Source organism: Pogona vitticeps, chromosome 2 (genome assembly GCF_051106095.1).
Source record: "Pogona vitticeps strain Pit_001003342236 chromosome 2, PviZW2.1, whole genome shotgun sequence".
NCBI lineage: Eukaryota > Metazoa > Chordata > Lepidosauria > Squamata > Agamidae > Pogona > Pogona vitticeps.
The window spans coordinates 160,242,566-160,270,290 of NC_135784.1; the positions used below are offsets into that span (position 1 = coordinate 160,242,566).

The 27,725-nt window shown below is 41.7% G+C and overlaps 2 protein-coding genes across 8 annotated transcripts in view; one reads left to right on the top strand and one right to left on the bottom strand.

The window, feature by feature from the left end:
- DDX5 (DEAD-box helicase 5) lies at window positions 1–7,237 on the bottom strand. 3 transcript variants are annotated; one of them, XR_013541208.1, is made up of 13 exons: window positions 7,052–7,237; window positions 5,612–5,777; window positions 5,364–5,460; window positions 5,136–5,269; window positions 4,982–5,047; window positions 4,260–4,401; window positions 3,986–4,146; window positions 3,610–3,782; window positions 3,390–3,500; window positions 2,876–2,937; window positions 2,713–2,772; window positions 1,330–2,630; window positions 1–663 (listed from the first exon to the last, which is right to left on the bottom strand). XR_013541208.1 is itself a non-coding variant. In XM_020782416.3 (13 exons), exons 1-13 carry the CDS (start codon window positions 7,081–7,083, stop codon window positions 290–292), a joined length of 1,803 nt encoding a protein of 600 aa, XP_020638075.1. In that variant the 5' UTR covers window positions 7,084–7,237; the 3' UTR covers window positions 1–289. The 3 variants fall into 3 exon arrangements, 2 of the variants coding, with proteins under 2 accessions (XP_020638075.1, XP_020638084.1); XM_020782416.3 differs by having other exon boundaries at window positions 1,330–1,554; XM_020782425.3 differs by having other exon boundaries at window positions 1,330–1,554; window positions 7,076–7,216.
- Window positions 7,238–12,233: 4,996 nt separating this feature from the next.
- The window catches only part of CEP95 (centrosomal protein 95), a 29,673-nt gene continuing 14,181 nt past the window's right edge, over window positions 12,234–27,725 (top strand). The window contains exons 1-10 of one of the 5 annotated variants that reach the window (XM_020782380.3): window positions 12,234–12,387; window positions 15,386–15,514; window positions 16,567–16,674; window positions 18,713–18,826; window positions 20,900–21,008; window positions 22,095–22,210; window positions 23,519–23,638; window positions 24,423–24,631; window positions 25,382–25,451; window positions 26,609–26,703. In XM_020782380.3, the coding sequence (XP_020638039.3) occupies window positions 12,249–12,387; window positions 15,386–15,514; window positions 16,567–16,674; window positions 18,713–18,826; window positions 20,900–21,008; window positions 22,095–22,210; window positions 23,519–23,638; window positions 24,423–24,631; window positions 25,382–25,451; window positions 26,609–26,703 (1,209 nt within the window). In that variant the 5' untranslated portion in view covers window positions 12,234–12,248. The remainder of the gene's footprint in view (window positions 12,388–15,385; window positions 15,515–16,566; window positions 16,675–18,712; window positions 18,827–20,899; window positions 21,009–22,094; window positions 22,211–23,518; window positions 23,639–24,422; window positions 24,632–25,381; window positions 25,452–26,608; window positions 26,704–27,725) is intronic. The other 4 variants (XM_020782403.3, XM_020782394.3, XM_020782390.3 and 1 more) reach the window with 4 other exon arrangements.

Sequence of the window (27,725 nt, forward strand, 5' to 3'; positions counted from 1 at the left end):
TTCTGTTTTCAGATACCTTTATTGGAAGGCCATGCATTGCCCCCAGTTGTTTTATTTCAAATCACTGTACATTTACTTTGTGAAAACACAGTCTGCATTTTCTAGTACAAAAAAACTAAAAATCGTTCAGGAATGTAGAGAATATTCAACTTAAATAGCGGAAAAGTGCACCAGGTACTGCTGCACTGCAGACATTTCTGCATGTTCCATAAGATTTTAAATAACTATGCTGTCTCAACACACAATATAAAGAGCAATTATGAAAAACAAGACACATAAATATACTAAGTTATTGGGTATAGTTTGCTGGCATTGGGTAGCCTATCATTGGTGTTCCTCCAGTTGCAGGGTATGCATACTGTTGTTGGTTCATTGCACCGTGCATATTTGCCATGTTATTTCCATACTGCTGGTCATAACCATTCTGATATGCTGGAGTGCCAGCCCTAAATCCACCCTGCATATTGGCTGCTCCAAAGTTGTTTCCAAAGCCAGTTCCATTACCAAAACCTTGAGCACCATAGCCACCATTCTGAGCCTTTGCACCGAAGTCTCTCTTGCCCACTGCACCATAGGTTCTTTCAAAGTTTTCCCTCTCTCTAAAACCAAATCCACCTCTTTTGCCCGCAGAGTATCTGTCACGTCGGTCACCTCTGGAACGACCTGTAAACATCAGAAGCAAATATGGATTTATTACACTCAACCTGATATAGGTAAGCACATTTCTCCTTCATCTGTATCATCTCTTAATGCAATAGCTTAAATTTTATTTCCAAGATAAAACAATTTCTAAAGAAATAAAAAGTGCCAAAAGAACAGAAAACCCATCTTTGACAATTGCTACTATAACAATTACACTATAAATAAACTATTATAGTATCAACTTTTGGCATTAAAATACTAGCGACAAATAGAAATTCTGATGTAGTAGTCCGCTTCATAGTGTATGCTATTAGAAATATACATTAGTATAACAAAAATAGAAGATTCACAACTCTTTAAGAATAACATACTCATCTCAAGCTGTATGGCCATTATAAAATTAAAATGTAAGAGTAGGCAATACCTTTATAGACCACTAAAAAAAAAAATCACAGTCCGCTAAGCTTTCATGGATTAGGACCATCTACACAAATAGATCCATGAAAACTAGCATACATTACACTGTGTGCAAGCCTCACACTGAAAAATGTCTTACTGTATATGCTGATGCAGCCTAGCACAACTATCTTGTTGAAAAACGGTTACATAAGCTGGAAAGATCGCCCTAAGTTGAAACTGAATCTATGACACAATTATTATTATTTAAGTTTTGAATAAACAACTTACCTGAACCTCTGTCTTCAACCAACTGGAGCAATTTGGGATTGATTGCTTGATTAGCTTCACGAAGTACAGAGATGAGGTCGCTTACTTGCTTTATATTATTAGGTGTAAAGAATGTGTAGGCTGTGCCTGTTTTGGTGCTGCGGGCAGTTCGTCCAATTCGGTGGATATAGTCCTCAGAGGAGTTAGGGTAGTCATAATTGATGACAAATTTCACATCTTCCACATCTGTAAAGTGTTGCAGTGCAGCAAAGCAATGTACAAAATTTTGCACACCACAACAGCCAGATGAAAAAGCAAGTTAGTCAGTAATATATTTTAAGATGCTAATGGCTGCAAAGAATGTTAATTATCTATTCTTGCCAAAAAAAGGAAAACTGACATAATGGATGTATTCTCCCCTCTGAAAATCTTTGTAATCAACCCTGTGATCTAAATCCTTACCAGAGTGCCCCTACAAGTCAAGTGACATCTGAATGCTTCTTGCAGTAGGACCAATAAGTTCACAGTAGCCTCTTCGTGTGCTCTCAAAGACCTCCATATAAAAATGAGGTCTTGCCACACAACCAGAAGCTCAAAAAGAGGGCCACACTGTTCGTCTTGCCAAGACCTTTCAACCGCAGCTGCAAGAAAAACATACCTGTCCCCGAAAGGTCATCAAGTTGTTTTCATGCACTGTGTCTCGTCTAGGCAAGCGCTTCCAAGAAGCCAGCGTTCACTTGAGTGTGTCTCTCTCTGGCAGGTCTCGACATGACGGTTACGGTATAGGTGACGGAGGAACTCCAGGTTTGAAAAGCCACTGCTTTCCCACCCCAACTTGTAAATGAGAGGTGGACTTTCAAATTTCATGTGCCAGTACTCACCAATTTGTACAAGGCTCAGTACATTTTAAAGCTGCTCTCTCCTTTTCAAAGGTTGGAAAAAAATCAGAGATCACTGGCGTTTAATTATTCTTCGACATTTCAGCAAACTCACTGAAATCCAAAGACTCACGGACCACAGCAAACAGTATGCACACAGACTAAACAGCAGTGCACCATGGCAGTCATGCAAAGCATGGAACAGTAGAAATAACCGGGCAAAAGTGAACCGTGAATGAAGCTACCGTTTGAGAGAACAGTTTATAGGGTCGTAGTTTTTGTCTTTGCCTTTTGAAGATTACTGGCACACAATGCTCAACTTTCACCTCTCTATTGGACTGGAAGCATCCAGACGATCACTTCCATTAGTCCTCCATCCCCCTCGAGTCCTCCGATTGTCATGCCTAGGCCTTGCCACAAAGACTGCACCTTTATGTGAAAAAACTTAGAAAAATGCAGAGGTTAAAGAAAGCAATAAACTTTCTTTAAAATTTGTGTTATCACCTATGATTAGAGTTGTACTAACCTAGACCTCTGGAGGCAACATCTGTGGCAATCAGGATAGGTGCCTTCCCGTGTTTGAATTCTGCAACAAAGAAAAACTTATTACTTCATATATAGTGTTCAATATTTGTCAGAATAAGTGTTAGTATGAACTGATGGTTTAGAAACCATTCAAAATTACTCACCGTTTAGAACCCAGTCTCGTTCCTGCTGGCTTTTGTCACCATGAATACCCATTGCTGGCCACCTACAATAATATTTAACACCTCATATAAGCTTCATGCATATCTTCTCAAACACTCAAATTACTTAAGAGACCCACCCATAATGACCTTCATCTTGTGGTATTTGAATAGTAACTCGTGTTATTCCTCTGCATCAAAGTTCAAACTATTGCTCCACTTACTCCAGAAACAATAACCAATTGAACACCAAGCAACCATGCTTATAAACTGTTTCATTATCAATGCTTGGAAAAGAACCTGACAATATGAAATTAGTGCTGTCTAACCACTATCACAAACTACAGCAGAAAAGCTTGGAAAGAAAGAACTGCATGGAACAGGCTGATTATTTGTGTTACAACTGTATTCCTGCAATAACAGAACAACACAAGGGGAAAATAATAATGAAGCACTTTTTGTAGAGATTCAGGTTGCTTCATTCAAGTAGCTGTACTGATCAAGTTAAGAAACATACCCATCTCTTCTCATTTTTCTGGTCAGATCATCACATCTTCTTTTCGTCTCTACAAACACTATTGTCTTGTTTTCTTTTTCACTCATAATTTCTTCCATCAACCGAATAAGCCTAATAAGAAAAGTCATTGGAGCATGTTTGAACAGATTTGCTTAGAAATTCCATATACTGTAATATTGTAAATATGCATTTAGGAAAAAGCCTGTCCAACTTAACTTACTTGTCATCTTTCTCTACATCATGACATACATCCACTATCTGCAGAATGTTGTGGTTCGCACTTAGCTCCAGCGCACCAATGTTGATGTGTACATATTCTTTTAAAAAGTCTTCTGCAAGCTGCCTAACTTCCTTAGGCCACGTCGCACTCCACATCAGTGTCTGCCTATCAGGCTAAAAAAAACACAGATTTTTCTTAACATTAAATAGGTTATCTGAGATGCTGAAAATTGAAACCACCAACTTCTAAGAAAGACTTCCCTGTTGTCTTTTAATAATGAGAGCTAAACAGTCCAATCAAGGATTTTCTGCATCTTTTTGACAGATGCAGCTAATCACTAATATTGTACGGATGACTAACAAACTCAAATACTTACTCTAATCTGTTCTACAATTTTTCGAATCTGAGGTTCAAAGCCCATATCAAGCATTCTGTCAGCTTCATCAAGAACAAGGTAAGTACATCTTCGGAGATTGGTCTTTCCCGCTTCCAGAAAGTCAATGAGTCTACCAGGTGTTGCAATGCAAATTTCCACACCTGAAATCAGAAACAAGGTATGTGATAACCAACATGGTTCAGGATAATCCTTGCAGTACAGAACTGTAATGTGAGGCATAACACAGATATTACTATAAATAGGTATTTTATACCTCTTTCCAGGTCACGTATTTGTGGTCCCTTAGGAGCACCTCCATAAATACAAGTAGACTTCAAACGGCAGGCTCTGCCATATTCTGCAGCCACTTGCTGCACTTGCTGGGCCAGTTCACGAGTTGGTGCCAGCACCAGACACTAGGAACACAAGTGCAAATAGAGTTAATGTAGTCTGAGTTTGTCATTGGTGTTGGGGCCCATGTTTTGGACATTATCCCTTTCAATGTAAGGGATTATACAAATTAATTCTTTTCAGTTGGTTTCTTTAGCAAGTTTCTAGGAGACAAACTGTTTCTACCAATAACACACTGATATGAATTTACAAGTGGCTTTGGCCAATCTAACAATTAAAATTGAAGCAAATTTCTGTTCAGTTAGGGCAAGGCAAAACCAATCCATACTGCAGTTAATTATGGAGCACTGGCTGTTATCTGGTTCATTCTGGAGAGAGCTAGCTACAAGGGAGCAGAAAAGAAAAAACTGGTCTCCTTTTTGCACAATTTTACCACACAGACTCTGAAAATCCTGACTTCTTTTCAACACACTTTTTTTTTACTCTGCTGATCCTCCATCCCTGAATTTTGAGCCCAAAGTTTACAAAGTCAAGACTTTTGGCCCAATCCTACCACAAATTTTCATATGGAAAAGGGGCACTCAAAAGTAAATGCAATCTCTCCCCAGTCTACATACAACAGAATGTGTTTTGCTCAGTACTTACAATAGGCCCATCTCCTCGCTCTAAGAATGGCTGATGATTTATATGCACTATAGCAGGCAACAAATACTGTTGAGAGAATACAAGAACAAGTTTTATTTTTGCAGCCATTGTATTAATTTTAAGCATTAATGTTGCTAGTGATCCCTTAACTTACAGACAATGTTTTTCCTGATCCAGTTTGTGCTACACCAACCATATCCAGTCCACTCAAGGCAACAGGCCAGCCTTGTGCCTGAATAGCAGTTGGTTCAGTAAAGTTCTGTCTCTGGATTACTTCCATAACATTTGCTACAAAAGAAAACAATGAACTGATTAAAAGTCTGATGCTTGTATTGAACAAATATTTTTAAATTCATGTTTCTTACCCATGACTACAACTTACCAGGAAAGTTAGCTTCATAAAAGTTCATAACTGGTTTTGGACAGTTATGGCCTTTAACTGTGATTTCTTTGCTTGCTCTGTATTGTTCAATTTCTTGCTGCAAATAAAGTAAAAGCAGAATTATTTCAGTTATAGCATCCATGAGGATTACAGAAACCAATATTGCTTCTTTGTCCTGGATCCTGACAAGCTATAGCAGAAAATTGAAACATTTTAAACACAAGACAAGTCAAAACAAGATCCATTACCATAGGACGCCGAGCAACATCAGGATGCTCTTGGTAGAAGTTTTTCTCAAATTTAGGAAGCTCATCTAAATTCCATTTCTTCTTGGTCAGTTTTTCTCCAGGGTTTCCAAACTTCTTTCCACCTAAAGATCCTCCTCTACTTCCTCCAAAACGAGGGCCACCAAACCTGCCAAAGCAAATTTGACTATTTTTAGTGACTAAATCAAGCGGCCTTGTGATATTAAGCTATCATAACATCACATATGAAGCCTCTATCTAAACCTCCACACAGGATAAAACAGAACCAGCAGAATCGATAACTGAAATATCGTAAATCTAACTGTACTAAAATGTAGTAATAACCCTCCAGTAATTGTCAGAGGAGTCCTTGACGCGGCCTGGGAGTGTCCAAGTGGGCGGGGATGATTAGGAAACCGACACGGTTCCGGTAAGGAGACTGTTTTCCGAGCGTCCGGGTGGGTTCCTTATTTTCCAAACAAGAAGGATAAACGCTCCTTTCCTTCTCAAGGACCAAGAGAAACCAAGGCAATCGCGGGCCGCCGCCTGAGGCGCCTAAGTCCCAACGAGTCCCGCCGGGGAGAGGCCCCCCCCTTCCTTTCTTCCCTCCCTCTTATTCGCTCCGATTTCGTCTCGTGGGCCGCCAAACGGGCGCGCGAGGCCCCCCCCCACGAGCGCCTGCCCCACAACGGGGGGGGGGGAGAAGAGAGATTCTGGCGGAGAGGGGCCGCGGCGCCAGCAGCGTCTCCCCCGCTTGGCCTCCCTTTTTCCGTCGACGCCACATTTTCTCCTCGGCGCCTCCATTTTAACGCTGGGGCGGGGAAAAAGAAACCGGCGGGGAGGAGGTGGAGGCGGAGGAACAAAGGCAGCCGCCGGCATTTTGCTTTTCCCCTCAGTCACCGCATGGCGGGGCCAGCCCTTCGCATCCGCTCCGACGGAGACAAAAGGCAGCCCCCGTTTCGGCGAGGCGGCGGGCACGACGGAGCTCCCGAGACCCGACCCGACCCCCCCTTCCTTTCTCCTTCTTCCTGCCGGCTTAAGACGACGGGACGCGCCCCGTTCCCCGTTTTCGCCGTCCTTCCCGCCAACACAAGCCCTTTTGTTTCTCGCTCCTTCCTCTTCCGCCGCCACCGAGCTAATAGTCTTTTTCTTTCGCTTCCTCCTCCCCCCCCCCGTTTTCCCGCAATCCAGTTACTTGGCCGCCACCAAGGGCATTTACAAAAACAAAACAAAAAAAAAACGGCTTATAATGGACTGCCGCTCCCCGCCTTCCTTCCTCCTCGCGCCTTCAGCCTCGCTCTGAAACAGCTCGTTCTGCCTCCACCGCCATTTTAACGACCTCCCCCCCAACTCTCCTGATACGAAGAGCGAGCCTCTCAAGCACAGCTTGGGCGTCGATCTTAAACCGCCGCCCCCCCCTTGATCCGAGCCCCCGCGGCTCACCCGCGATCCCTCTCACTGGAATACCCAGGCATGCTGACAACGGCGATCAAATCGGTCTAAACGAAACAGATCGAAGCAAACAGCAACGACGAAAGCTGAGCCGATGACGGGGGCGACTGAATGGGGAGTGCCTGGCTTGGCGAATGCCGGTTATATACCCGGCACCGCCGCGAATGCTGGGAAACCGGCTCGTGACATCACTGTGGGTCCCGCCCACCTCCTGTGGGCCAGATTCCAGTTCCAGCAGGCTGAAGATTCTCTGCGCTTTTCTTTGCGGGCGGGGCGAAGTTGATTCGGAGGCTCTCCCGAGTCTGCGCCGAAGTCCAGGGTAGACACCGGCGCCCTTCTTTCTGAGCCGGCGGGTTTGCCTTCGGCGCCTTCAGGGCTAAATAGGAAAGGCCCGCGCCATTTCGGACGCCGTCACGCGCAGTCTCTCGGCCCCCAACAGCTTGGCTTTTCTCTGCGGTCCGCCGGTTTCTCTGACACACGTCCACGCAGTTCCGAAGCAGAATCCCAGTAGTCTGTACCTCGGTTTGCCTCGAAGCACTTTGCGACTTTCCGTTGGGAATCCAAAAAGGAAAACTTACCGCGTTCGCGTTGCATTCTCGTTTGGAAGAAGGAGGTCGACCCCGCTTTGTTGTTGTTAAGTCGTGTCCGACTCTTTGTGACCCCATGGACCAGAGCACGCCAGGCCCTCCTGTCTTCCACTGCCTCCCGGAGTTGGGTCAAATTCATGTTGGTAGCTTCGATGATACTGTCCAACCATCTCATCCTCTGTTGTCCCCTTTTCCTCTTGCTTTCACTCTTTCCCAACATCAGGGTCTTTTCCAGGGAGTCTTCTCATGAGATGACCAACGTACTGAAGCCTCAGCTTCAGGATCTGTCCTTCCAGTGAGCACTCAGGGTTGATTTCCTTCAGAATGGATAGGTTTGTTCTCCTTGCAGTCCAGGGGACTCTCAAGAGTCTCCTCCCCCAACACAATTCAAAAGCATCAATTCTTCTTTATTGCCCAGCTCTCACTTCCATATACAGTACCTCACTTCCATACATCTTTGTCAGCCTTCTTTATGGCCCAGCTTTCACTTCCATACATCACTACTGGAAAACCCATAGCTTTGACTATGCGAACCTTGTTTGAGAAGGTGATGTCTCCACTTTTTAAGATGCTGTCTAGGTTTGTCATCACTTTCCTCCCAAGAAGCAGGCATCTTTTAATTTCCCTGGCTGCTGTCACCATCTGCAGTGATCATGGAGCCCAAGAAAGTAAAATCTGTCACTGCTTCCATATCTTCCCCTTCGATTTGCCAGGAGATGATGGGACCAGTGGCCAGGATCTTAAGTTTTTTTGATGTTGAGCTTCAGACCATTTTTTTGCGCTCTCCTCTTTCACTCTCATAACAAAGTTAATTCCTCCTCACTTTCTGCCATCAGAGTGGTATCATCTGCATATCAGAGGTTGTTGATATTTCTTCCGGCAATCTTAATTCCAGTTTGGGATTCTTCCAGTACAGCCTTTCACATGATGTATTCTGCATATAAATTAAATAAGCCAGGGGACAATATACAGCCTTGTCGTACTCCTTTCCCAATTTTGAACCAATCAGTTGTTCCATATCAAGTTCTAACTGTTGCTTCATGTCCCACATATAGATTTCTCAGAAGATAGATAAGGTGGTCAGGCACTCCCATTTCTTTAAGAACTTGTCACAGTTTGCTGTGGTCCACACAGTCAAAGACTTTTGCGTAGTCAATGAAGCAGAAATACAGTACCTGTATATGTTTTTCTGGAACTCTCTGGCTTTCTCCATAATCCATCGCATGTTAGTAATTTGGTCTCTAGTTCCTCTGCCCCTTCGAAATCCAGCTTGTACTTCTGGAAGTACTGGGAGCTACCATCACTTTAATCCTTATCATTCTATGATTTCGGTGCCTTTTAAGAGCTTTGTTGAAGGCATCTGACCAGTGAAGTTATTCCCTATTCGATCGTAGCTTAATACCCTTCCATTTTTATGAATTACTACAAGCTTACTTAAACCACAAAGTCTGGCACGATCCAGCATTATAGAAAGCAGAGGGGTTTAAGTGCTTTATGGTGGACTGTGACAATATAGAAATCGAGGGATGGAAGACAGTAACTTGCTTATTTGAATGGTCCCTTCATGGTCGCAGCATTCTGCAGTAGGATCATACAGTACTCAAAAGCCAATAGCTGTGTAATATATAGCCAAGTATAAGACCTGGCCTTAAATTATCCAAGGATGATGCATCAGTAATTCTGATAACATTTCTCTGGATCTAGATAAAATGTAACTCAGTTTTAATTTCCCTCATTCCTGTTTGAAAATGAATCTACACTGAATCTAGTATTAAATGTGTTATCTTCACTTTGACGAATTGCAAAGCTGCAAAATCAAAATATGCAGAGAACCAGTTGTGTTAAAGAGTCCTCACTATGAAATAATGACTGCATAATTATTTTGGAATCTGGACCCTCATTAACACCACCTGTGTATGGGGATATACAAATACCCCCATCTCTAGTTGGAACATTAAAGTTATGTCTTTAAAACATAATGGAAAATCTAATCTGTTGAAATTCTATCATTCCATCTCTTTGCTAGGAAAATTGTGCTCTGCTCAACTTCTGACTGTCATGAAATATGTCATGTTAAAGGTGCAAGGCCCCTGCCAGCAAAAAGCACAACAGCCCTTTGAGAAGGTCTCCCTATGCAGTTTTACAATTATTTACAATCGATACTTGGTGGAACGCCTGCTCCCACCTAGATCTACTCGGATCACCCGCACGAGCCAGGAGGTGAGGCTGAGGGGCCTAACGCCGAGGGAGGCCCGAAAGGAAAGGACACGAAATCGGGCCTTCTCAGCAGTGGCTCCTCGCCTCTGGAATAACCTTCCTCCGGTGATTCGTGCGGCCCCTATGCTGGGCACTTTCAAGAGTCAATTAAAAACATGGTTATATGTTCAGGCCTTCCCTCCTGTCAATATTTAACTCTTCTTTCTTTTTCTTTATTTGTTCTATTATTGTATGTATTCTGATTGAATGCAGACTTCTGTGTGTAATAATCTTATGTTTTACTGTATATATTTTTATTGGAAGCCGCCCAGAGTGGTCGACCAGACCAGATGGGTGGGATATAAATCAAATAAATAAATAAATAAAATATTGTTACTATTAAACCAAAATGAGTACAGTACCTTCCAAAAAAATCTGACTACATAGGTCATTAACAGCAATCCCATAATATTCCTGCATTCCTTCCATGATGATAAGAAGGAAGCATTACCATTAGTAATTTTATTAATTTTCTGCTTAAACATGCCCAGCCTTATTTAGCTGGTATAAAATTGATCTGTAAAGTGAGATTTCAGCAATAATAGCAAGTTATCCACACAATAAATCAACACTTTTGTCCCCTCACATACTGTCAGCTGGAAAAGAAGCAAAGAAAAAAATAGCTGTAATCCTGGTAATTTTATATTGATTTTAAGTGGTAACCTGTTACAAGTCATTAAATCACAACAGGGATACAGGCAGTACCAGTAATATTGTGTGTGGGGTAGTGGTGGTGGTACAGCAGATACTAAGAAAGTACAGTATAAAAAATCAGGATGGGAAACAACAGCACACTATTCTAGATGAGGATTACAGTATCTACTGCAGTACTAGAACCCCAAGAATAACTTACAGCAGCATAACAAATCACTGAAGATGCACCCACCTTCAGGGATAACAAAATGACTTGTATTATAAACTAACTCATAAACACAGATATTTCATCCCTATAAAAGATAGGAGGGTCATCAAGTATATAGCATTACTAATGGTCGTATGGATTGTGTGTGGTAGTCTAAATGTAAGCCACATTTCCATTCCAAAGGAAAAAATGTAGCAGAGGACTAAGGAATTCACTGGGGTACCGGATGTTGGATTACTACCCTTGTTCCTCATTCTGTCCATGCTGGCAGAACTGGTGAGAGCTGTGGCTCCAAAACACCAGGAAAGCTACAAGTTGCTAACGTAGGATATTCAGCCATCTTGCGATCCTCTTTTGCCCATCCTTGCCAACGTTGCTTTTCTAAATTCCAGCTTCCAAAATCCTCCCAGCAGCATGGCTACTAAACAGGAAAGAGCCGGGCATTCTAGCCACAGAGGTGATTTTTATTATGCATTGCTCGTTTACATCTATTCTTTTAAATGAATAAAAACGCTCGCACAGCATACAGTACTCCACAAAAAAAATGCTCCACAATAAATGCTTTCCCTTTCTTCCTAAATTCTCCAATTTTTCCAAGGCTAATCAGAGGAACTGAGGACGCTCTTGAGGTTGCCGTAGAACAATATTTTCCGTCTTGAAAGGAAGCCATTTTAGCTCCATTAATTTCCGAGGAGGGAGAGCGAGCTGTGCGGTTTGGACGGGCTCCGTCTTCATCAGACGCTCGACTTCCGAGGCCGACAAAGGCTCTCCTGTTTCTAAAATCCCTGGCGGCTCCGTCGAGGCTCTTGACACGTGACTACGACCTTCCATACGTGGCTTGCTTATTACACGTCTCGTTTGGCCCCCAGCCAGGGCGGACGCTTAACTGGGTGACCTGGTTCTACTCCCGAGTTTAGCCTACATCACAAGGCTGTTGTGCGAGTCAAACGGCGGGGCGGGGAATGGAGGGGGAAGGCTTACAGGCCACCCTACGGCCCCCGGAAAAGGACAGGATAAAAATAAAAAAAAATACTATTAAACAAGTCAAAATAAATATAACTTGGCGTTGTAGAAGAGGTAACCGTGTTTGCGCCACCATGCTTTTTGTCTTTCTCATTTGTTATTTTTTTAAAAAAAAATATTGTATTTTTAACCTAAATAGCTCGTCACGAAGTCTGACAAACGCGGGCTGAGCTCCCGCCCAACGAGGTGAGCTAAGCGCGGGCTTTTTTTTTTTTTTTTTTTTTTTTTTTGGCCTTTGTCAGAAACCCAGACCATACATTTCCGCCGCTCGGTTGTCCCGGCAACCGGTTGGGGGGCTGAATACAAACAACCGCATAACAGCTATCGGACCTCATCGAGCCGGAACTAGATCAGGATGAAAAAGAGACCCATTACGAATCCCTGGAGAGCGTCACGGGAAGTCCCGCCCTTTCCGCTCCCGGCCGGCCAATCGCCGCGCCCAGGGCCGTGCCGCGGCCAAATGTTTAAATCTCCTGGGTGGGAGCAGTGGCAGGAACTTCACGAAAGTGGTGTCGCCGCTGCTGCCGCTGCCGCCGCCGCCGCCGTTGCGGAAGGAGGTCCGGCTCTTCCTCGCACAATGGGCAGCCCTGAGGAGAGAGGTGGGCAGGGCTGGGGAGGGGGAAGGAGGAAGGGATTGGAGGGGCCCAGGGGGGCGAGGATCCTCGCTCCTGTTTTCACGGCCCCTCTGCCCGTATCTTGCCCATGGGGCGGGGATGGGTGTCTCCCCGGTGTGGGAGCAGGGCGCCTGTTTCGCTCCCCCATCCCACCCCGAGCCTGGAGAGGCTGCTCTCATTCCCGTTCTGTGGGTCTCCCATCTTCCAGTGGTCGCGTTCAATCTGTTGCAGTAAAAGCAGCGCCATATCTTTTCAGCCCCTTAAAAGAGCCAGCGTCTTAAAAAATGGCATAACGCGCGTGTTCGTGCTTCTGGTTTTATAAACTGTGCGACAACGGGCAGGGCTAGCTGAAAAATGGGCATTGCTGCGTGGCATGGCTCCGTGGTGGCAAACCCAACACAGGATCGTGTAGCACCGTAAAAACAACAGGGTCAGAAAGGTGACATGATTTGGGTTTTCTGCAAGTGCTGGATTAACAGGTTCCGTGTTTTCAGAAGATCTTCTCTAGTTCAGAATATTGAAGCCCCAACAGGTTTATTGTGACACTAACGTATGTTATGGACTTGAACTTAGGTCAGGAGGTCTGAGGTCTGGAAGCTTGTGGTACATAGTAACTTGTTAAGATACCATTCTGCCATGGTTTTTTTGCTACTCTTGCTCCTGGTGTATAATTTTAAAAAGTTCCTACCGTTTTTTGTCGGATTCCACAACTAGCAAAGGTACTCTAGAGAGGAATTTGGTCCTCTCTGTTGCCTTACAGTTAAAAGCTATGGCAGTTGAAACTGTTGCGGTAATAAACATGAAGTCCTGTTCTTTTCTTGTGTGATTGTTGAAACACCCAATGACATGCTTTGTACTGCTAAGGCAAGTATTTGTCATTCTCCCTTGTGCAGTAATCAGTTACATGCCTTGATTTGGGAATGTTGTTCATATAATCAGTCATTCTTGTTTGTTTCTTTCACTCAGTAGTTCAGTGTGTTTTGCTTTTTGTTGCAACCTAAAATCTTCTAACTTTCTTCGGATAACTGAGTTCCAAGCTTCTTTCTTTGTTGGTTTAACTTTTTATGTTGTGTCAGTATATGTGAAAACATATTTTCCCTTTATAATCAGCATTGTGGAGCTGCAGAACTGGAGGCAAAGGGGAATCAAACTCCCAACCTCTGACACCACAGCCAGAAACCTGAACCACTGAACTATCCAACAGTTTATATATATGTACAAAACATTATCTCCTTCAGAAATATAACTGATTTCTTATTTTAGCTGCAAGTGCCCATCTAGAAAGGTTGTCGTGTTTATTTGTTATTGCAAACTCATGAGGCTGTAGCTGCACATAGACTGTAGTCCTGTGTTCTCTTAATGTAAAATGTGCCTTTTTCAGCTCAGTTGGGATCACTTTTGAGTAGACCTCTGTAGGATTCTACTGTAAAGCACTCCTGTTCTTAGAAAACTGAAAGTATAATATTTTTTGAGGTTTTTTTCTTGGCTTCTGCACTTGGCACTACTGTGAGGTAATAGTTAGCATTCCACTGTGGTGTCTTTTGCTGGGATATTCTTCTGCAGACTTGAATTATGCCAGACAGAAGGCAAAATCTGCAACATGCTGTCCAATAACTACCTCATAACGTTTAAGGTTTTGTTTATTTAATGCACAGCAAATTTTCAAACAGCATTTAATGAGTGCTTGTTGGTACAGAGGGGATTAGAAGTGATTTATAGCTTGCCAGTTTTTGCCTACAAAGTACTGTACACAAAATGGTTATATATTGTTAAAATAGCTTTGAGAGAAATATAGTTAATAGTAATATAGTTATGTAGTTAATAGTAACAAGTAAATGAAAGCATTCGTACTGGTATTCCAATGCTTGTCATTTATCAAATGTGTTTTCATCTTCTTTTGATATAGCACACTGTAGGTGCTATGTGGTGTAAATGAGGTTATAGTAAGGTAAAGGTTCCCCTTGACATTTAGTCCAGTCATGTCCGACACTAGGGCATGGTGCTCATCCCTGTCTCCAAGCCATAGAGCCAGTGTTTGTCCGAAGACAGTTTCCATGGCCACGTGGCTAGACATGGAACGCCATTACCTTCCCACCGTGGTGGTGCCTATTTAATTACTTGCATTTTTACGTGCTTTCGAACTGCTAGGTTGACAGGAGCTGGGACAAGGGACGGGTGCTCACTCCATCGCATAAATTCGATCTTACAACATGTGAATTTTGACCTTGCAGCACAGAGGCTTCTGCGGTTTCACCCACAGCACCACCACATCCCCTTATAGTGTTATAACTATAAAGGTTATAGTGTTCTTACCCAAAAGGCTTATGTAGAGTCACATAGGCTACACAGTGGTGAAACAAAAGCCATTTTAAAATGTACTTTCAGATACATCCAACTGAAAATTTCAGCTTCAAGTTGGCTTTTTCTTTAAGTAATTCCCATAAACACTGGAACACGAAACTTCTGGATATTAAACTTGATACTTAGTGCCACAAACCTCTTCCTAAATAATCTCTGAAGTACAGTTAATTTTATCTTTTCCATCCAGTAATTATGCCTATCTGACTTGCATATCAAATTGAAAAGTACTGTAGTGTTTTATAAACATTTTTAGTGGAGGCTATGTATTAGGTTCTGAAAAGCAAGTATATATATCACATTTGGGACATTTAATATCACTAAGCTTGATATTAGTACAAGCATTTTTATACCTAAATACTATTTTCCCCTGCCAACCCCAATAATGTTGGTGCATGATGGGCTACGGAAATACTTATAAAGAAATTCGCTGCCAATATGCTTGTTAGAGATTGCTGTATAACCAATGTCATTGACTGGTCCTAGTTTAGCCAGAAAATACTACAGATAATTATTGTTAATGTGGATCAAAAGTATGTAGCGTCTTGCTGGACCTGTTGACAGAGTGTTCTAGATGCCTCTTTTTGTAAATACGGTATATTTTATATGTCTTTATTTAATCCAGAATGGGTCAATATTGCCAATGATCTTCTGGCGAAATGTAATCTACATCTGCATTTGAACCGTCTTTCTGACTGTGGAGCTGAAGTCTTTATTCATCTTTATCAGGCAATACTGGGTGAAACTGTTCCAGGTAAGAATGCTGTCTTATCTTTTTAGAGCAGTGTTAGGTAGGCATCTACTGTATATGCATACTTCTAATATATAGTGATAGTGAATTCCAACAGCCATAAGTGGTCAACATATCTAAAGACCACCTTTAGATATTCATCTTGAATGTCTACCTCTATTCTTCCTCTTAGTACTTATCCCTACTTCCACTCTTCCTTCCCTGTAACCCCCAAAAGTCTAGAACTTGCAAACCACTTTCAGGGGAGCAATATCTCTGAGCTGATTACTGCAGGCGGCTGTGTGAAATATGTATACCTGGGAATAAGTCCCACTGAAAATAGTGGGTTTACTTTAGACCAGGGGTCTCCTTTTGAGCTTGAGGGCCACATTGTATATTTTTCACATTCTTGAGGGCCAAAGGAACAAATGTGTCTGCCCACCCACCCCCTTACCCACACGGGTATCCACCCACACCCCTGTCCACACGGATGTCTGCCCACCCATATGGATGCACGCATGCCCAGATGCCCATGCACAGGCTGAAGGGAATGGTCCGGATAAAACTGCAATTACTTGGAAGTGTAATCACAACAGTACTGGGAAGTGAGTATGTATATTTAGCTCGGGTATTTAGCTAAAATCCTGCTATTTACATTCATTGGCATAAATCACTGTGGCAGATTGCTATCAGTTAAGAAGTCATTGCTTATACAGTATACCTCATTGGACACCAAGTCATGCAGCTAGTATATGGTAAGGAATATGTGATGACTACTTAATTACACAACTTGCCACTGTGATTTATGTCACTGCGCTTATGCTAGGGAATATAAGCAAGAAGATTCTGGCCATTGTGTGTGATAATTCAGTACATTCCTGTATTAATCCATTGGTAAATGTGCTTCTACAGGCTCAAATGTGCTTCTACAGGCTCACATATGGAAAAGATCTGTGCACAGATCTTTTCTCAGATTATACAAGAAGTAGGTTGTTTCTTCAGCTGATGCTTTGTAATATTCTGCACAGTAATGATATGGTGCTATAACAGAATGATGCATTCCCATTATTTTATAGATCTCATCGCCATACCTAGTTGCCAAGAAGATGATGCACATAATGTACAGGCAATAATAGATTCTTTGGCTTTGGACTACTTGCAGGTCAGCTTATCACATATAACGGGTGGGTATAGACAACAATTTATTGGAAGAATGTATCGAATATTCTTGAGACCCAGTGAAGTAGATAGTTGCCATTAAGAATAAGGAAAAAGATATTTATTTATTTATTTATTTATTTATTTAATTTATATGCCGCCCACTCTACCCAAAGGTCTCTGGGCGGCTTACAACAATTAAAATTCAATGCAATAAAATAAAATGATTAAAATACAATTAAAATACGATTAAAATACAATTAAAATATGTGAATGGTTGTTTGAGGTCAGCAAGAATTTATTTCACACTGGTGTGTATATAAAGCTGAATCTGCAACTTCGTGAACGTAGGGCTCAGCTGGACAGCTGATCTGGAAAAAGTTGATACAGGGTGAATAGAGTCACTTGTGGTCAGGTACAGATTTGGTATGCCATATAGTACAATCCTTGCATCTGTATGGCATATGCATCTCAAGTGACTTTATTTCTTACTCCCTGAAGAAAAGGGAGCCTCCTATCTCTTCCTGCTTTTGGGAAGAAGCTTTCAGTTTTTAAATTTTATTTCTGAAAGATACAGCACATCAACACTGCCCTAATTGGCTTTAAAAAAGAAACCTTGCTCTCCCCCCCCTGCCCTCCACAGAAGAGAAGAGGAGGAAAGTTTTTAATCTCCCAATTTCCTAATAGCATTAAGTGGCTAAGTTGTCTGTTTAAGTCACCAATAATATTGGGAAACTGAAACTAGCTGGAGAATTAAAGCAGGAAGTTCTTTGGTTCAGTCCCAGCAATCTTATGTGCTAGAAATGAATCAAAATGGAGCAGTCCTGCCTGCATCTCAAAAAAACAAAACAGGACAGGAACTCAGAAAGATGCAGGATGGACTGGTTTGCTCTATTACATTGTCTCATCATTGGCACCCCACCCCCGGAGCAGACCAAACAGCGGGCTAAATGCCTGTGTAGTCACCCCTCTTAGTGCCAGGTTTTTGAATACTGCAATCTTATTCTTGTTTGGGAACAAGCCCATGGGACACAGTATGATTTTCTTATGAGAGCAAACAGCCAGAACTTGGCACCAGCTGTATCTCTTTCCTGTTACTCCCTTCCAGAAAGGCAAAGAGAAATCTCACTCTTATATAGAGGAATTTCTGTGAGGTGGTTACCTTTAGCACAATGGGGAGGAACTTTTACATGTATCTTAGATGCAGTTCTTTTCCTCCTAGCTAAGCAGATAATACCCAGGCAAGTCAGTCTCCTGTTGAGCCTACAGAAATGGATGCTGTAGCCGCAAGTGAAATGGAGTTCTGCTCAAGACATTTGAAAGCTTTCAGTTGCAAAGTGCCTGTCCTTTCCTGCCATTTAAGTGTTGTGATCCAGTGTCATGATTACTGCCCTCAGAAATGTGACTTTTCCTTTCTGAAGTGTGCTCCACAGAGAGCCGCCTAGAGTGGTCCATCGGTCCAGATAGGCGGGGTATGTATAAATAAATAAATAAATAAATAAATAAATAAATAAATAAATAAATAAATAATAATAATAATAATAATAATAATAATAATAATAATAATAATAATAATAATAATAATAATAATAATAATAATAATAATAATAATAATAATAACAACCTCCAAATGTTCCCAACTTGTCTCCAAATTAAAAAAATCAGTGCAGAGGAAAAAAAGAAAAGAAATGGCCTTGTTTCCCCCAACCCACCCCTTCTTAGTTTCCTTTTTAGAGCCAACGTAACCTCGGTACCTTCCAGATGGACAGAACTACAGTTCTCTCCTCACACAGCTAACAGGGTTGGCAGACTTGCTGGTGGGTTTTGTGCATGCAAATTCTTGTCCAAATTGTCTGGAAGGTCCCTTTTTGGGGAGGGTTGCACTACATAATATAACTAATGCTTGAAAAGAACAGTTGCATTTGTCCAGATCGCTTATTTAAACAAGGCTTTGGATGTATGCTTATAACTTGAGCTCTGTTCATCATGATCCCTACAGGAAAAAGCATAAAGGAAACGTCTTTTCCTTCTCTTGTAAAAGTTTAACAGAGATTTCTCTTTAAGGAGAGAACATTGTGAAGGGTGACAAGGAGTCCATTAGAAATCTCTTGGAAATATTTGATGGCTTGCTTGAATACCTTACTGAAGAAATTAGCGAGGCTGCATCTCAGAATGGTGGTGAGAGAAATCATGCAGTAAACGGCTTGCACACCTTCTATGTATATAAAATGTTCTATTGCTTAGGATATGCTTGTAATTTTTCTGTCATGGGAGTGTTTGGGGCAGGGGGAAGGTGTTAAAAGGACATTTATTTTGCCAGTGTATCAGTGCAAACTAAAATGAAAACGCAGCCAGGCTAGAACTGCTTGTAATGGAGAACATTGGACTTTAACTGAAACAGTCGGTCCTATGTCAGATTTCTCTCCTCCCCTCATTAAGGTCTAGCTCTCTTTTCTTGAAGGGTGTGACAACGCACCCACAAGCCCTCTGCAAAGCAAAGTGTTGCTCACCAGCTACTATCTTCAGCTCCTTGGAATACCTGGGGCTCATCTTGAGAGAGGGAAAACAGGTTGACTTTGGGGGGGGGGCAGAGAGAATGCAGCAAGTAGGGTGATGGTGACAAGGGAGACGAAGTATAGGCAAAATGACATTCCGAAGACAGGTGGCAGAGAGCAAGAAGCAATCCCGAGAGCATTCTGCCCACCAATCTGTATCAAATGATGGGTGTTACATGATTTCACATTGGTTTTCTTCATATCCAGTGTAAAAAGCATGAAAACCCATCAGGATACATGCTTTGGAAGTATGATTATATGCATGATGATTTTGACAAATGCTGGATCTGTGATGTTACGTGTCCAGTCTATAAATGTAGTTTGATGCTGTTCAATGTACCTTTTAGACACTTTGGGATTGTCTACAAGGGCTCAATTGGAGCAGGCTGATCTGGGATAAACAGCATTGCTAAAGGTTGAGTAGACAGTAGAGGTCTGGCATGCCATTTGGTGTAATCCTTGCATCCATATAGCATACTTACCTCAGCAACCTACCTAGTGTTTCCTTAAGATACAGTTACATCTATGTGAAATATGTATAGCTTATTTTGCACTTTTTAAAAAAATGTCTATTCATTTTGGTCCCAGCAAGCGTTGCTGGGCAGAGGATGCTAAGGCAGAACCAAGCCACACTAGAAGAAGCTAAGACTCTCTATGGAAATCAGATGTTTATGAACAGAGGGGATTCCCAAGATATGCATTTCTGAAGCATGTCATGTCTTGGGAATCTACATGCAGGGGAAGCTTGTAGGTAGCCAGTGCTACTGTTGTAGAACGGTTTGAATGTGCCCCAGGTAGCCTGTATTCTGGCAACAGAGGTGATTTCAGTGGAATTTAAACATTCTCCCAGCTTTTCAGAAACTGATGCAAGGGCACAACTGGCTGTCACTAAACCTGAAATTTAATTTTCTCTCACTGTTGCATGGAAACATAGTGAGCCCTTTGTTGGATCTAGCCTAATATTGTGTAGGTAGGCTGACTAACAGCAGCTCTCCAGGGTTTTAGTCAGCCTACCTGGAGGTCCCATGGAACAATCCATGGGTTTGCATAGTTCTCATGCTTGCAACAAGCATGCTACTGTTTCCCACAATGTTGAGGAAATGGGACATCACTTTATTTCAGCCATTCGTTTTTAGTGGAAGCATAACGCATAAATCTCCTGACTGTCATAGGAAAAATATCCTAAACACTTTGACAAAGAATTGGGTTTAAGAATCAATATATTTTTGGAGTGGAATGGAATGAAAAGTTCTAAAATGATACCTTTGGTTACCTAGTCCCGAGGGTGAAGGTGGCACAGGTGGGGAAGGTTTAATTTGTATTGTGTATGAACATGTACCTTATGTTAGTTTTGTTATTTGTTATTTTCTTTTAATAAAATAGTAAACAACAACAAAAAGTTGGGTTTCGTAAGGAGATGTTCATTTCTAGGTGGTGTAACCTGGGACCGAGTGTTTTCTGTCAGACATAAACGTATGAAGTGCCTGGTAGAGAGGCTGGTTATTCTGAATTAGTCTAGATAACAGCCAGCACTCCTTGCATCAATAGTTGATGGGATCATAGAAGCTGCTGTGTCAGCACAATGTGAAACAACCACACAGCAGTCTAGAGGCGGGAGGCAATATGTAGTTTTCATCTTTGTGGCAGGCAAGGTCTGTCTATCTCTTCGGTCATAATAATGTTGCTTATAAAACAGACGATCACAATCGGATGGCTAAAGATGAAGCCCAGAGTGGTCATAAAGAAGAGCAAGAAGATGATCAGGATCTACCTGTTCCTTCCCTTAAACGTCCATCAGCTATGGGGTAAGGCTGGTTCATAGCCATCAAGTTTTCAGTATCTTCAGTGCAGTATTTATGTATTTTTTTAATATCCTACTTTTCTCCCAGTTCATCAGGTATATAAACTGAAATATTAAAAGTGCAATGAAAATAGTAACATTAAAAGACCATTAAACATAAAACAAGAACAAAAATGCATACTCTTTTGTTGTGAGATTTAAATAAGAAAGGTGCAGTGTCCTCTGTTGAAAGCGTCCTCCTTTGGGCAAAATTATGTATGTGAAGGTAATTCTGGCTACAGCCATTTAAAGAGGAAGACTTAACATTTTGATTTTTTTTTAATTGAAGCAAACTGGTAGCATCGACAGCAAGTCTTTTATTTTTGTTTTGTGGAGTTATATCTTATATATTTATTTAACTTATATGCCGCCCACACTACCCAAAGGTCTCTGGGCAGCTTAAAACAATTAAAATACAATTAAAATATTCTGATCTTCTCTCCTCCCACAGCCACATTTTGCACTGGCTGTTACTTCTAGGCTGTCTTTGAAAAGAACCCTTGTCTAGTGTTGTAATAGTTCAATGAGAAGTAACCAGAGCATGATTACCAGGGCCAGATCTAACTGGTGTACAGGCCAGAAAAATAACACACACTCCTGCCCGTTTGTCACCTGTGCCTCCCCTGACAATCACAAATAGAGGAACACTTCCAGGTGAGGTGCATGCTCTCTCTCACCCAGCCAGAGTAATCATGCTTCACAAGTTCCACAGTTTTTCTGGAACCTGTTGGCTTCTGCCACCAATAGTACCTTGAACCTGGAGTTTGTTATGCAACTAAAAATAAATAAAAATCCATGCAATATATTCATGATGGACAGACTGAACCTTGGATGGCTCCCTTTCCAACTAAGTGTGTAGAGGCTTGCGTGTGCAATACAGGTGGTCTCATAAGGACAGGAAGCTTTTTTATGGTTAAGATCATGGCGCAGCTCTCTTGTTAAAGATGTTCTTGGAATTCTGGGTGCTGCTTGGATTGTGTGCCTTTCATCTGATGGCTCCATCTTGTGGCCAACACAAGTAAACAAATTTACATCACTGTGTTCTGTTCAGATCATCTGAGTCATCGGAGATATTCGCACCCTCCGAGGAGGCAGAATGTTCAGAATCTACAAGTGAGCTGATTAAGCTGGGGGACACAGCTTATTTGTTTTCTCTAAGAAATGAAGGTGAGTAGAACTGGTGAAAAACAACCACCAGATGTGAGTGATCAAATAGCGAATGCGAGAGGGATTTTTTACAACAGAGAAAATGACTGTCATGAACTAGTTACGTACCACCGGGACTGAGCAATATCCCGTTTTCTCTGCCAGCTCCCATCCCCCACCGACTCTTGAAGAGCGGACAGAAGGCACTTATGAAATCTCTTTCATCGTCACATTCTCTCCTGTATTAAAACATTTGTAAGGTCAGACATGCCAAAACATCGGAATGGATTATAATCAGAGGCAGGATAAATCGAGTGTCAATAAGGAAACAAGAGTTCCCCAAGTACTAACGTGGTGAAAACAGGATTCTGCAACTTGATGACTCTCTCTCCACTGTACAAGCTAACAGGCCATCTTGTTATCGCACACATGAAAGCAACAATAGGCTTGGCCTGTAATATGAAACTGAGATATGTAATTCAGTACAACAGTCCATAAAATGCAAAGTTTAGTACTAGTCTTGTTTCATCTCTATGTAGCTGGAAGAACTCTTTAATTTGGTATGAGTCTCAGATGTTCTTCCCCAGGAGGAGAAAGTAAAGCATGAGCCAAATATTTCTTCCAACAAGGTCTCTCTGTCACTGCTGAGGCAAAATGTTTCCATCCTTTCTGAGGACAGATTGGGTGGTCATCGAGAACTACTTTCAGATTCTGTATAGACCATTTTTATTTCATTTATTGGTTCAACGCAGAGGAAGAAGAGCACCGTTATTATATTCCCAGTTAAGAGTTGCCCCAAGACAATAGAATAGAACAGATTCTCCTACCCTTGCCTCTGAAGATTGGTTAGACTTGCCAAGTCCAAACCCAGGCAAGGGTCATAACTGCCATGAATGAAGGAGAATTGAAGCTGGGGTTTCCTCCTTGTTTTCTTTTTATTTTGAAAATTTGGTCTCCAAAAGAGAATAATTCATTATGCCAGCTCAGGGTCTGGCATGGATTTCTTTGCACTCTGGGGTATGGCCAGGGAATTGAGGGGGGGGCTGGACCCAGTAAATCATCTTGTCTGCCCTTGCCCCCCCTCCCAAGGTGAATGCCTCCAGCCTGCCAGTGGAGGGCAGCTGGTGAGGAAGCCACACCAGCACAGAAGCCTTGGTAGAACTCGGGGAAGAGGGCCACAGACAGACCTTCTTTATGGGTCATGGGCAGAGAGGGAGGTCTTTCTTTCTGCACTACTTTGGCCTCCTAGGAGGCCTCCCGTGAGTTATACGACTGCATGAATCAACATTCGTATTCAGAGGCTGCCAATACAGTATTAACTTCTCAAAGAGTTACCAGCAGAAAGAGAAATATCAAAGAGAATCATTGAATCTGAAGACCTTGAAGCTTTTAGAGCACCATCTAATATACTCTCCAGCAAGAGAAGGGTTCATGTTACAAAAACTGAAGGTGAGTGTGTTTCCTCAAAAAAAAAACCTTCGAGTAAAATTGATTGCATGTCATTAGAAAAGGGAATTCTTTAAGTACTGAAAACAGAATTGTCGCCACTGTTTTTTTAACCCTTTGTAGTTTTCGAATTTGCTTGCCTTGTATTGTGATTGGTCATTGAGAGGTAAATACATACTTTGTTTGCAAGTCTGATTGCTCAGTCATTAAGTCATGCTGGAATCATGATCACTAATGGAATTTAAGTTTATAATGACAGTAGTGGCCAAAATCCTGCAGCTTTTCTGAACTCTATGTAATCTTTTTTTATTGTGTGGGAACGATGAGATGGAAAGATGGAGTTTCAGTGACCAAAAATCTCCCCCTGCTGGTGACATAATCACCCTTCCACAGGCACAATTTGTGCAACAGGATTTTGTGCAATGTGCCATTTGACCCTTGATCTGTTTTCTGGCTTTGAAATATAATTTAATAATGAATTTAGTTGTTACACGTTCCACTACCCGGGTTTGACCTTTATTTAGTGATCCAGGAGCAGGCAGGAAGCTTACCTTTTTTAAAAATTACTCTGCAACTCATAGCTGTTTATTTTTCTGATTAAATAAAATCTTGAAGTACTTTGGTAAATCTTAAAGGAAACTGGATGTATGCAAGATTTTCTGAAATCCTTTAATCAGCACTTCCTAATCCTGTACATGATTTGCTTGTTTCTATGACAGATCCAGTGTTTCCAAAAAATATTGTTTAGCTGTGTGACTAAAGTGAATTTCGACTATTTCCCTTTAAGGAATGGCAAAATCTGCTGAGTTGCCTAGAGAACAGTTGAGTTCCAGTGCGAAAAAGCTTGGAGAACCAATTCGTCCAGCAATTCTTTTGCAGCCACCGTACCAACCTTCTGTGCCTCGGTCCCTGTACCCAGCTGACAGAGGCAGTGGAAGCTCGCCCAAAGGTTCACTACCCCCACCAGCTAAGCCACAAAGTCTTGCTTCCTGTGATGTAAGTGCGAAACCTTCTCACATTTCTTTCAGTATTGCCAGCGCCTGCTTTGTGGCACTGTAGAATTCTGCTGGTTTAGTGTACCCGTTCAAGGAAATGGATGAACAAGGTTATCATGAGAACTGTAATATATCAGTCCAGAAATATATGTATGTATGTTTGTTTGAATCAGAGCATATTACGGATAATTGCAGTTTTTTAAGATGAGAAATGGAGGAACTTGTATGAAATAAATTGAAATAGATAGCAATGTAATCCTGTTACGCAGCTCTGCAGTCATAAATGCTGATTATGTCATCAGCTGCAGACATTAAGAGGTGCTGAGGGTCTCGAGATATCTCTCTTGACCTGGGGAAGCCTTTGGGAGGGAGCTTTTAATATCCAAAAATCATCACCAGTGGAGCAAGCAGCAGATATTTTTGTACATTAAGGCTCACCCCGCCCCCAACTCCTAAATGCTTCCCTAAGTTGAAAGGGGATCCCCGGAGCCGCAGAACCTGAGAGGAGGGAATAGGAAGATGTAAATGGAAGATTAACACTTATGACTGGTGAGGTGATCAACATTTACAACCATGCGAGTCTGTCAAGAAGGTTTGAGCCTTTGTGTCTTTGAAAAATAAATCCAAAATATTGTGATATTTAGAGTGGTATTTAATTAATGGATCACTGTGGGAACTCCTTTGATTTGAATGATTTTTATCTATATGTCAAAGTTATTTTTTAAGACACGGATTTTGAACTTTCTTGCAGTTTGCAGAACCCCCTGAGCAAGAGTCTGCACCCCTTCCAGGTGCTGTTTCTCCATCAAGGACCACATCTGGTAAGAAAATGTTTTTGATTCATACCCAGAGACCTTCAGGTAGTGTGGGCGGCATATAAGATAAATAAATAAATAAATAAATAAATAAATAAATAAATAAATAAATAAAATATTGAAATATATTTTAATGTGTTTTCAATACCAGTGTTCTGATGTGCTGACTTTATTCTTGGGTAGGAGGGTTGGGAGTGTAGATATTTGAAAATCCAGTGCTTGTAAAAAGTATTGGCTTGTGGGCTTGACCGTACAGTATCTTTCTTGTTCTGATTTTAACGTACCATGATAAGTGCTGTCGTTCCAAGGCAGCGGTGTAACAACAGTAGTCCTCCAGGTTGTTGGACTCCATATCCCATCAATGCTGAAGCACTGCTAGTGGGGGCTGGAGTCTAACAGCACCACCAACCTTGCCCTAAGGGTCAGTCTGTGCTACATGTGCTTAGTATCCTCTCACGTCCTAACCTGGAAATTGGAATTTTTATATCAAGCTGTGGCCGCTGTTATCAGATCTTCCTTTCCTTTGCCCGGCTCTGTCATTCTCAAGACACTGGGGGGGGGGGGGCGGGGATGGAAGTAAAGGTTTTAACCCTTTACACATGGAAACCAGACCCATTGAAATTGATCACTTGTATGTATAAATAGACTCGTGTATTGCACTGTGAAGCCATGTAACATAGGTTAAAGATTGGGTGCGATATTACTGACCACAAGGACACTTCTTTTTTGTGAACCATCAGTTGCCTTTTGCTCTGCGAACCGATTAAGTCTGTTCCTGGCAAATAAAGTGCTGAATACACATTAGCAGGACAGCATTGCTGCAGAGACTCAGTTCCAGAAAATATGGCTTGTTAGCTGATGGTAGGAAAGAGACAAAGAAAACATATACTTCGCGAATACACAAAACACATACTTTCTATGAGACTGTGGTTAAATTTACAACTAAAATGTTCTAAGAGAGGTAATCCTGGCAGAAAAGCTATAAAGGTCTTCAGTTTTCAGAAGGTGGTAAGGTTATAACAATAACAATATCTTCTAATTTGAGCTTATCACTTGCTGCCACTTACAAATATAGTCCCTTGAACCTGTGGGTTGCTTGTATTTGTATATGTCTATGCAGAAATTGATTTCCAGTATTGATTTCTTGTTGTTTCTTCTGGCAGAACATCCAGCTGGAGATGATGAGCAAACATCAGAAGTAGATGCAGAGGATGTAGCTGATGAAATTGTGCTAGATGATAAAGTGGATGCAGGAAAGGTAGCTGATTATTCATCATCCATAACATGTAGAGTGCATGAGTACTTATATATAAAACATTTCTGTTTATAGTAACTGGGTTACTTTTCCACCCCTAGTAATGTCCAACATTAAAATAAAACAAATTTGTTGGAATGTAATTAAAAATCCAAGATTTCCATCTCATAGAATGCAAGATCAGAATGTTCTTATGGTATGTATGTACTGGTCAGAATTCTCTTGAGGATTTATGTCAGCGTAAGTGTGATTGCATAAACCGTGGCAGTGAATTGCTGATAATGAACGTATTGCTGGTTCTTTATCGTGCACCAAGTTGCATGACTGGCACCTGATGAGGAATGTGAGGGCAGCTAATGGATTAGCAGCAATTCACCACCGCAATTAGTTAATTATACTGACTCCAGTGTAAATTTCCTGTAAGGTTCTGGCGGTTGTTCTTATTGGGGCATCACTGTTTTGGTACTTTACAAAATAAATAGAAGAATGTCTCTCTGTCCCAAGTAGCTTGCAATCTCGAATTCATACAAAAGACTACGAGGGGAAAGGCTCTGATGGGAATGGTGGTGAATGGGTTTCGCTCCTTTGCGTGCCCCGTGGCTTAGTTAGTGTGTGGAGGGGATGAGGATTCCCAACATTTTTTGGAAGATGTGGGTTTTAAAGAGGAATTTGCTGGATGTCCTTGATGAAAAGCTGGAGTCATTGGAGGAGGGAGAAGCCTGGAAGTGCTGTTTGTACAGTTATTGTAGAGCATGAAATTCAGAATTTGTTTTTGTTGCATCAGATTTACAGTGTAAATGACCACAGTGTTGGTTTGTAGGATGTGCACCGCCTTTGTTATGGCAGCTTCTCCCTGCCTTAAAGGAACTTGGAAATCATTTCCAAATTTAAAACGTACTCTGTCTCAAGGCTTTGTGACTCATGGTGAGGCTTGAAAAGACTGTATTCCTGATTATTTTTTTTTGAACACTTAGGTTTTTAAAGAGATGGTTTGTCAGATGCTGGCCACTCAGAACACAAAATAT